The sequence below is a fragment of the Anopheles darlingi genome, chromosome 3, assembly GCF_943734745.1.
Source record: "Anopheles darlingi chromosome 3, idAnoDarlMG_H_01, whole genome shotgun sequence".
Lineage (NCBI taxonomy): Eukaryota > Metazoa > Arthropoda > Insecta > Diptera > Culicidae > Anopheles > Anopheles darlingi.
This window is the reverse complement of record NC_064875.1, coordinates 64,818,124-64,828,123: the sequence shown is the minus strand read 5'-3', so window position 1 is coordinate 64,828,123 and position 10,000 is coordinate 64,818,124. Positions and strand designations below refer to the sequence as shown.

Below are 10,000 nucleotides of genomic sequence, written 5' to 3'. Positions count from 1 at the left end.
CTTCCCGCGCCAAAACAAGCCACCAACAACGAGCTGGATGAAGTGGAGGAAGATGACGAGTTCCTGCACAAAAAAGCCATTCCGGCGGATGTGCCGCTGCCCACACCACCACCACCCCCGCCAAAAGAACTGTCCGCACTGAAAGCAAAGCTACGCAACGGAAAGGTACAAATAACGGTCCCTTCCATGAAGGATTTTGAAGACGATGAAGCAGGCAGTGCAACGAAGAAGAGCAAAGTTACGATAGGTGCAGCGTTACCCAAAGCAGCGACTAGCTTGCTAAATTTATTGCCTAAACCGAGGACGGCTCTGTTCGCACCGTCGTCATCGAAACCAGCAACAGCAGCAACAGGCTCTTCTACAGCGGAAGCTGCTGGCCCATCGTTCTTGAAGCGGCTCGTACCGGATTCTGTCGCTAATCGACCACGTAGCGTTCCGGCGAGTGTGACGAAACAGACCACCACTCGACCAGTGGACCAACCGCCTGCATCCGGCTCTCAAAAACGACCGAAAGCGGAATCCAGCGAAGACGAGGACGATGGTGATAACGATTTCTTTTCCTTCAACAAAGTCGATGCCCTACCGACGGTCAGTGCGAACGAGATCACGGCAATGGTGGCCAAAAAGGCGGCCAAGATTGCGGAAACGGTACGCAAGTACACGGAGCCGGAACCAAGCCCCGAGGAGGATTATGCAGCACAACAATCCACAATGAACCAACAGCTACCATCGGCAGCAACCGATTCACAGGATCTCGCCAATGAGAACGCCCTCGCCGCACTGATCGGTGGAAATCGAGCGAAACGCGGACGGGTGGAGCAGGTCGATTTGATCGAGATCACCTCTGCCGACATCGTTCCCTCGAAAGAGGACTTCCTGCGACGTCAGCTGCAAGATGAGACGGGTTACGTTCCGACGGGCCATCTCGTAGGGGATTGGAAGTGTACCAGCAAGAAGAAATCACACATCACGCAGCTGGCCAGCAAGGCCCAGGCAAACGCTCAGGAGCTCGAAGCGATGTGGGCCTTCAACCGACAATCGCGACGCCAAACGCAAAGCAAATACGGCTTTTAACGGTAGGGTGCATCCGTTTTCGTCGGTTTCTATAATAATAAAGCAGCAATATTTCAACAAATATGATCATTTATTTTTTCTGTTATGCGCGATATGCTGCACCGCATCGCACGATCGGGAGAAGTAAAACAGAAAAAAAACATGACTTAACAGACTGCTTAATGAATCCATGTTTGACAAAAACGGCCAGTGGAAAGAAAAAGAATTGAATGGAAGAGAGGGTCTCTAGGAGGGATTACACTGGAATATGGGATGGGTAGGACTCATGCCATCGTAGTCGGAGTTATAAGACATATCGTACGAGCGCATACTGTCACTGTCGCTCTCTTCGGATGGAGGTATGTTGAAGGCATCCATTAACATATCACCCGTCCAGCCCGGTGACATGCTGCGCCCAAAAAGCCGTACACGTTCGCGGTCCGAAGGTTTGCTGCGGGGTAAGGTTTGACCATCGATCAGTCCCTTCGGTGCCCACACCATCACATGCCGTGATAGTCCGGACGTAGCGATGATAGGAAACTCTGGATGGGGCTCGATACAATTGACCACATCGAGCGGACCGGTGCGCAACCAGTTGACCACCGTTTGGCTCTTTTTGTCCCAGACGAAGGTGTAACTACAGTCACTGCCACTTACTATATACTCCGACTGCTGCCCGAAGAAGCTGATTCCTTTGATGGTGTTTATGTTACTGTCGGGATTATAAGGTATGTAAAATGAATCAGCAAGCTAGTAGGCGTCGGGGGCTAACGGTGGCTACCTACCGATGATCTTTGAAGGAACCGATCGGTTTCACTATTCGTCCATTCTCTGTGTTGTCGAATAGATAAACATTCTCATCGCTATAGCTGGCCACGATTTCCGTGCCGATATGGTTGTAAACTGCCGACGTTATGCTGGCATGTGATTTCTATCGAAGGAAGAAGAAAAGTGAATGAGACCACTACCGGAACATGGGCATCCGTTAGCGTTAGCTACCTTTCTACGAAGGCCTCGTAGCCTCTTGAGGGGTTCTCGTACATTCCGGAAATCATACACGCTCACCGACACATCGTTGCCAGTGATGCAAAACTGCGAATCCAACGGATGCGTCGCTACGCTGTACAAACGGAACGATGCGTCGAGCAGGGTTTCCATTTTCCCCTGGCGTAGATCACACATCCGCACCTTACCATCTTCGCCGGCGGTAACGAACGAGCTCGGTGTGTTGACCGGAATAGCTATCTTGTGGATGGGCCGGTTGCACTTGAACAGCAAATCGATGTTCGCCTTTCCGGAGTTATCGATCAGCACGTAACGCACCTGACCATCGCGACCCGTCGTAAGGATTTCCAGGTTTTGCCGCATCTTACAACCGTTGTCAACGAACTTTGTTTGAAACACGTTCTGCCGATGGCCGGTTTGGACAGTGTGCAGTAGCTTCCCCGTTGGCCACTGCCACAATTTAAGTCGCAAATCGTCGGACCCACTCGCTAGCAGGGTCCCGTCCGCGTTAAAATTTAAACTGTTCACGCAGCCCCTATGGCCGCGCAACCGATGCGATAGCGCGAGGTGTTTCGCGACGTACAGCGACGAGTAGATGCGGCGCTCAAAGAGCCTGGCACTGTAGCTGCGATTTGCTTCCGTTGCCCGAAATGCTACACCGCAGCGTTGCCGTTCCTCTAGGTCTTTTACGAAGTTCCTTCCCTTGCTAGAATGGCCCAGCAAAAGGAGTAATTTGGGGCTCGATCCACTGGATAACCGAGCATTTCTACTTACGGAACGCTGGCTACTGTAGTGGGCTCTACCACACCATGATCTCTATCCGGTGATGAACTGCAAAATGTACAATCAAAATAGCTACAAACTGCGCAACACGAATGAGGATGCATGTGATATTACCTCGATGATCGTGTAAGTGATTCGTTGGAACCCTCTCCACGGTACGGCGATTCGGATTGCCCAGATGATGACGTCGTATCTGTGTCGGAAGACAGGATGGAAGAGCTGTCGGAACCACTGCTGGATCGGTTCGGGGAAAGAGGCCCCTCATTATGCTGCACAGAATCATCATCGGATTCCTCCACCTCCTCCGACTCCTCGTTATCCATATGTTGGTCCATGACATCCCGAATTAAAAACTGTAACGTTTCCTGGCGACTCCAATACGGGGATCTGGAGCGTGCCGTAGGACCCGACCTGGCAAGGGCAGGATCTGCAACTTCTGCCTCCGGTGTCGAGGCGTTATCAGCAGTCGGTTCCCCTTCGTTCTGTGTTCCTTCATCATTAGCTTTAGGTACGGCGGACGGTTCGCTTAATGAATAAAGATAAATCGCAATTAACCAAAGAACCGACGGTGGATACGGATGAAAGTTACCTTTTCGGGGACCGGGCACTTGTTGTACCGGACGATGTTGACGGAGTCTCGGGCTGGGCGGTTGTCTGGCTGGCCTGCTCGGAACGGGATTTTTTCGGTGGCGATGAATCGCCCAGCTCTTCGTCCTTACCGGCTCCATTTGATGGATCGCCAGATTCTTCCATCTCGCTGGAACGGGGAATACAAGCAAAAAGCAAGAATTGTTGCAGATTATTATACCGTTTTCCCCTCGCAAATGTTTAATCTCGGGACAACTAATGCTTGAGCGGAATTCTGAAATCGGCCGAACCTTGGTTGATGAGGAAGATTGAGAATTTCCAAAAAATTGCGATGAAAAATATTGTTGTTCTGCCACGAATTGACGCACGCACAAACGCACACACATGCCCACTTCACAGTAAAAAATCTTTTGGATTTTTTGTGGAACTTTTATTACTTTTTAGGAACGGCCTATCTATGTCGATATCGCGAGATTAATCTGTAATTTTCGTTTAATTATTTTATCGAAAAATACCAAATTAACCGGAATTTCAACTGGCAACACTGAGATTCTTGTGTCATTTTTAACAAAAACATTTTTCAAAACGCCGCGTGCTCCGGAATTTTCCGCACCACGTTATTCCGTAGTTTTATTGATAATACACGATGCAAACTCGTATTTTCGGTCTAGAACCTCCATCCGATGAAGGTAAGCACTATCGCGGGATTTCTGGCCTAGAATAAGATCGCTTCTCTCGCGAATTGCAGATCGTGCAAGCCGTTTCTATCAGCAACTCCAGCTGGCCGATTGGGCTGCTGCGATAGGATCCGGGACATTCCAGGACGTTCTTGAGAAGGATGCCAACAAAACTGAGGCCACTGAAAGGGAGCTGCTACATCTGGCCATCGCTGCACTGTTGGCTTTTGTGGAAAAGAATTTTCTCGGACCTCGATATACCCCGACCGATAACGCCCCGAAGAATGTCGAGCTGCTCCAACAGCTTACGGTGGATGGTGAAGAGTTGAATGTGAATGTGGAGCGACCTGATTGTTTGCTGGTCTGCAAAAGGATCTTCCATGCCCTCATCGTCGATAAGCGAAGCACACGGGATGAGCTTAATACCCGAGTATGGTATCAGCGATATCTGCTCACTCACCAGCGTTGTATCGACGATCTCGCACACGGACTGTATGAGCTGTTCAATGAGAACGCCGTTGTCCTCGAAACATATCTAGAGCAAGGATCTCATGAATTGGGCGTGAAGATCGAGCTCGCTTTGGAGATCCTGCTCGGGTACGTGCAGTTCAAACGAATTACAAAATCGGAATACTGGGCGACCAAGGTTGAAACGTGGTCGGATGTGAAGATATCCGTGGAAGGATTGCTGGGTGTACGTACCAAGTTTCAGCAGAATCCGCTTCCACAACTGACATTAAGGGCGAATGGACATGATGAACTGGGATTGCTCGCAGCATCGCTTACACACGGCCACGTGGTGCTCCCTACGATTCTTAAGCTCGATGATGAGGTGAGGCTGGATAAGATTAAATTTTTGAATGAATCCGAGAACGAAGATGTCCAGCTACCTGCTCTGATACAAAATATCGTGTTGGCTAAATTGTAAGTAAGCTCCGGGAACGGGCGCATGGGGCTGTTTCGGATTATAAATTTTCATTTTGTCTGGTTTTCAGGAAGTTTCTTTACGTTTCCCAACCGAAAGAGCAACTGACGATGGAAGAACTGAATGCGTATATAACGGCCCTAGTCTATCAGTGCCACGGTCCGTGGGCAACACGTGTAGCCGTCCTGTACCTTAATGCTGCGAACGAGTGCACCCATAAACGAACTGTCGATCGATCGTTGAGACAGCTGGAAGAGCTCGTTCAGCTGATCGATGGCAATGGAAGCGACAAAACACTAGCGATCAGTGCTGTCGATCGTCTCTCCATGGCGTTCAGTTCCTGGCTGATACCCTACTGGGAGATGAAGGTGAAGCTAGCCGATGTGATGGTCTCGCTGGGCATGATTAAAGGTGCTCTCGATGTGTACCTCAGCGTCGAAAGCTGGGAAAATGTTATCGACTGTTACACGGTTTTGGAACTGCGTCACAAAGCGGCTACCATCATCAAGCAGCTGATGGAACAGCACGGTCCATCAGTTCGGCTCTACTGTATGCTCGGCGATGCAACGGATGACGTCGAGTGCTATCGGGCCGCTTGGGAACTGTCCGGTGAGACGAGTGCCCGGGCACAACGTCACTGGGGAAACTACTATTTTGCCCGTAAGGACTATGCAACGGCGATCAAACACTTGCGACAATCGATCGAGATCAACAGCTTGCAAGAACCGACCCTGCTGCGTCTAGGATACGCGGCATTGCAGCTGGAAAACTGGGAAGAGGCAGCACATGCCTACCGTCTCTATACCTCCCTCGAGAGCCATGGATTTGAGTCGTGGAACAATCTGGCCAAAGCGTACATTAAGCTGGGAGAAAAGAACAGGGCACATAAAATTCTTCAGGAGGCACTCAAGTGTAACTACAACAATTGGATGGTTTGGGAGAACTATCTGCTGGTGAGCGTTGATACGCGCAATTATGAAGATGCACTGAATGCGTACGAGCGGTTGATGGAGTTGAAGGACAAGTACTATGATCAGCAGGTTCTGGATCTGATAGTCCGTGCTATTGTCACCGGAGAGAACGAGGCGGATGGTCAACCGTGCAGTCGGTTACGGAAGAAAGCGATCAAGCTCCTCGGGCATGCCTGTGCTCAGCGCACCAACAACGGGTATCTGTATGCGCTGGCTGCCGAGTTGGAGGATACGGATCTGTTGAAGCGTTGCCAGAAGCTACAGAACGCGTACCGCGGTTATACTCAATCGAACAGTCAATGGTCGAAGGCCGCCGAAAGCTGCCTCACCATCGTCACTCTTTGTGTGGATCTTTGCGAGTACAGCTTGCGTGCCTTCTTGGATGGGAAGAATGAAGCGGAACGTTTCGTGTCGCTACGTTCGCAGCTTTCGTCGGCAAGGCTTACAGGACAAGGCTGCCTTCGGTCGGCAAAGTCGGAAGATTGGCCGACGTGTAGTGAACCGTTGGCTCAACTCGAGGAACTAGTGAATAAGCTCACAGTTGAGTTGAAAAGCGCTATGGAGGTAAAATAAATCGATGAAAGGAAGAGTCATTTTTGCGTATATTAACATTAAAATAAATTTATGCCGCATCGGCAGGCACTGAGGCGAGTTAATGTAGATTAAGATTGGTAGTTATCAGTACGCGCACTGTTTGATCGAACGATCCGCAAACAGCCAATCCCTGACGATCTGGGCTCCAGTCAAAGGTGTGAACCGGCTGCGTAGAAATGGTCGTGGCATGCAACATCTCTAGTGTCCCGGCGACACCCAGCTTCTCGCCATCCGTGTGATCATGGCTGCGCTTTTCCGGATAGTGACTGTAAATGAAAGAGATCCATGGTTTTCAATCAAGTGACCAACTGAGGACAAATCACTCATCCCATTACTCACTAAAGCCATATTCGCACATTGCCGGACCCGCCGCCAGTTACGAAAATGTCTCGATTTTGAGGTAGATGCTTCACCGTCCAGACCGTCGATTTGGCGCCACTAATGACTCCGTTGGTGCCGAGCGCTTGGCCAACCGTCTTCTCGCGCACGGACGAGAATCCTTTCTGGGAGTGCTGGGTACGCATATCGAAGACATGCAAACCGCCTTCTAGCGTCGTAACGGCCAGTTTGTTCATGGGAATGTCCTTCCGATCAAACTCTAACGAACAGACTCCATTCTTTACATTCGTTTCCCACCGTAGCCGCAAATTGCGCAGATCTACCAGCTTCAGATCACCATTATCGTATCCGCTACAAACGCTCCGCTCGACGGTGTTGTGTGAATCGCCAAAACCGACGGCCCAGCAGTCTCGTCGCTCACTTGGATCCGCGGTAGCCGGACTGATGTGTGCGACCGGTGAATCGCGTTGCCGAGGATCCCATACCTTGACCGATCCATCGCGCCCACCTGTTACAATCTCCGGGGCTCCACAGTTGATCGTCGAACCACCGATCGCATCCAGCGAGTTGATGATCCCCTCGTGCGCCTCCACTTCATACAGCGGTGCGTCCAACCTTTCGAGGTCGAAGAGGGAAAGTTTGCCGGCGAAATCACCCACGGCAAGGTGTGCCGCACGGAGTTTCGAAGCTCCGAACGAGCAACATTTGAGCGATTTGTCTTTTTCCGACTCCTTCACCAGCTCCAGAGTTCCACGGTTGAGTTCAAAGATCTGTAGAGCTCCGGTGCCTTTCGGTTTCGATCCGATCGCGACGAACTTGGCCGTGCAGGGAATCCATTTCACGTCGTACACCGAGTAGTTGAGCGATTTCTCGATGTGTGAGATCATCTGCACCGAATCCATTGTGTTGCGGGCTGAAAAGTCGATAAGATCCTTACGATACCACTTCACAAAATCGAGGAAAAATTCTTTGCAATGACACGGCGAAGTGATTCGCCGGTTGCTAGGATTCGTAAACAAACTTTTTTTTCCACTACGTAAGATACTTACTAAACAGATACAGGCGTTCCGGTTAGGTAGAATCTTGCCGGTCCATTTGGAGGATTAAAAGCCTATCCGTTACTGAATTTCTGCGAGAAGATTTCGATCGTTAATGCAACAGCTCCTTGCAGAATCAAGAACCTTAAAACTTGCCGGTATCTAACGGTTTTCTTTCCGAGCCTCCTAAATTTCGACAGCAGATTTCCAGCGGGAACGACTGCGGAAGTTGCAGATGGTTTGAATTTGCTATTATCTTTATCTAATCTTTATCACTAAATTTACGAAAATCGTTTAAAAAAATATAGAAATTTCCCGCAAAAACCTCAACAATCTCAACCTAACCTCAAAGCCAAAACAACGACAGGGTTGTAGCCCGTTTCGATGTCGACTAGTTTATACTGCAGGGGTTTGGGAGTGAATTTGAACTGGTTCGAACCGGCCGTTTCGTAGCCATGTGATCGCTTGGATTTTTTTGAATTTATCGGCATTAATCCTTGTTCTCGCCAAGAATTAACACATCTTTAGAATTATGCTGCCAAAGAATGATGATTTCGATCATGTGGTTGACTCTCTTGCATCAGATATATGCTTTCTTTCCACTTATTCTGTAATTTACACAAAAACGGGTCTGTGTCGCCCACATCAGGTAAGAACTTGAACGCAACGCGATGCGGTTTATAATAATTTTATTTACAGTATGTACAATGCATGCTTCCGCTCTTCATCATTGCTTCGCATTTCTAACTCATTCTGTCACGATGGTTGTAGATTATGCTGAGTGAAATGAGCACTCCGTACAGCAACTGCGCGGTACCACTTATCGCACCACTAACCCGACCACCATTAGACTCCTGTACTTCCTCTCCTGGAATGAAAACGCTCGTTAGCCCTTTGCCTAGCGATCAGACGCGGAATCGGTGCAGCTTTCTTACCGTCCAAAATATGCACGATCGTACTGGCGGTGGTGTAGAGCTCCGGTGCGCAGGTATAATTTCCGGCATCATCGAACTCCGCGTTCCGTATCAGATGGTACGAGGTGATGCTGTTCAGAGGCGATCGTTCCCGTTTTCGCAGCGACTCGTATGCAACGATCTGGAACGAACGATTTATGCCAACTTGTGAGAGAGAACCCGTTGCCTCTTCGCCGCTCCCCATAAGTAACTTACATCGTTTCGATGGTACCAGATAATGTGACTGGGCCGCCGGTCATAGTTGTGATTGACGATGCAGGTGAGATTCACGTTATGACCCTTGTAACCGTAAACGATCGAACCCTCGAGGATCTGCGTCGTTGCCGCTAGAAATAGATAATCTAAACGCTCTAATAGTTATCGGCAAACTGGCCCCAAGTGGCACAAAGGCAACGCGAACGAGGCCCAACTTACCATTCACACGGTCCCCGTACATCCGATTGTAGACGTCTCCGGATTTCTTCCCCTCCAGCTCACCGGAAGAGGGCGGAATGTCGTATAGTATGTCGTCCTGTCGTCTAACAAGCTCCGACTCATCTGGAGAAGGGAAGCGTAGGGGGAAGAGAGAGAGAGAGAGATGGACGCATGGTATGATAATCAGATTCACGATAATCACCGAACGCAATCACGTGTTAGTGTGATCGATGCCTTGGGGCAACACCTTGGCCCCTTGTGGCCAGGCCCCTCGACCCTAACCGCTCCGCTTCAAGCTGTGCAAGATTTGTGAAATTTAAAATAGATGGGAATGGAAAGCAAAAGTGACACAAGTATCACACTCCATTGAGCTATTTGGCTCCTCGTTAAGTCGTTCAGTGGCGTTTGTGGCGTGCGTGGCGTATAGGTCCCCCGCGTGTTGACAAACGAAACGGCCCTGGTGAAATATTAAGTGAGCAATAATTTATTGGACCGTGCGGACCATCACCGGCACCGTCTTCCCTCCTGGGAGTATAGAAACACTCTCTTGGAGCGTCACCGTGGGCGTCATTGCTGTCCGACCGACGCTCGGGTTTTGCTTCCTCGCAGCAGCAGCAGCAGCAGCAACAGCAATAGTTCC

At 49.8% G+C, this 10,000-nt stretch overlaps 5 protein-coding genes across 9 annotated transcripts in view; 2 read left to right on the top strand and 3 right to left on the bottom strand.

Moving 5' to 3' along the window:
* Window positions 1–1,160, top strand: part of LOC125954468 (proline-rich protein PRCC) — a 1,367-nt gene extending 207 nt beyond the window's left edge. Inside the window, exon 1 of the mRNA XM_049684839.1 lies at window positions 1–1,160. This exon is cut by the window's left edge and continues 207 nt beyond it. Coding sequence (XP_049540796.1) covers window positions 1–1,074 — 1,074 coding nt within the window. The 3' untranslated portion in view covers window positions 1,075–1,160.
* Window positions 1,161–1,176: 16 nt separating this feature from the next.
* Window positions 1,177–3,788, bottom strand: LOC125954437 (DDB1- and CUL4-associated factor 8-like). The gene is made up of 7 exons (XM_049684788.1): window positions 3,720–3,788; window positions 3,431–3,598; window positions 2,956–3,366; window positions 2,833–2,889; window positions 2,053–2,764; window positions 1,839–1,984; window positions 1,177–1,765 (listed from the first exon to the last, which is right to left on the bottom strand). Exons 2-7 carry the CDS (start codon window positions 3,592–3,594, stop codon window positions 1,300–1,302), a joined length of 1,956 nt encoding a protein of 651 aa, XP_049540745.1. The 5' UTR covers window positions 3,595–3,598; window positions 3,720–3,788; the 3' UTR covers window positions 1,177–1,299.
* A 228-nt stretch (window positions 3,789–4,016) lies between these two features.
* On the top strand, window positions 4,017–6,654 carry LOC125954427 (tetratricopeptide repeat protein 27). Its single transcript, XM_049684774.1, has 3 exons — window positions 4,017–4,118; window positions 4,178–5,030; window positions 5,102–6,654. Exons 1-3 carry the CDS (start codon window positions 4,076–4,078, stop codon window positions 6,573–6,575), a joined length of 2,370 nt encoding a protein of 789 aa, XP_049540731.1. The 5' UTR covers window positions 4,017–4,075; the 3' UTR covers window positions 6,576–6,654.
* LOC125954478 (dynein axonemal assembly factor 10) lies at window positions 6,574–8,284 on the bottom strand. Its single transcript, XM_049684850.1, has 4 exons — window positions 8,129–8,284; window positions 7,985–8,064; window positions 6,936–7,848; window positions 6,574–6,862 (listed from the first exon to the last, which is right to left on the bottom strand). The coding sequence occupies exons 3-4, from the start codon at window positions 7,835–7,837 to the stop codon at window positions 6,655–6,657; spliced, it is 1,110 nt and encodes a 369-aa protein (XP_049540807.1). The 5' UTR covers window positions 7,838–7,848; window positions 7,985–8,064; window positions 8,129–8,284; the 3' UTR covers window positions 6,574–6,654.
* Window positions 8,285–8,650: 366 nt separating this feature from the next.
* LOC125954480 (uncharacterized) overlaps window positions 8,651–10,000 on the bottom strand; it is a 9,674-nt gene continuing 8,324 nt past the window's right edge. For 4 of the 5 annotated variants that reach the window (XM_049684854.1, XM_049684853.1, XM_049684855.1 and 1 more), the window contains 4 exons: window positions 9,361–9,483; window positions 9,142–9,287; window positions 8,908–9,067; window positions 8,651–8,840 (listed from right to left, as the gene is read on the bottom strand). In XM_049684854.1, coding sequence (XP_049540811.1) covers window positions 8,716–8,840; window positions 8,908–9,067; window positions 9,142–9,287; window positions 9,361–9,483 — 554 coding nt within the window. In that variant the 3' untranslated portion in view covers window positions 8,651–8,715. The remainder of the gene's footprint in view (window positions 8,841–8,907; window positions 9,068–9,141; window positions 9,288–9,360; window positions 9,484–10,000) is intronic. The other variant, XM_049684856.1, reaches the window with a different exon arrangement.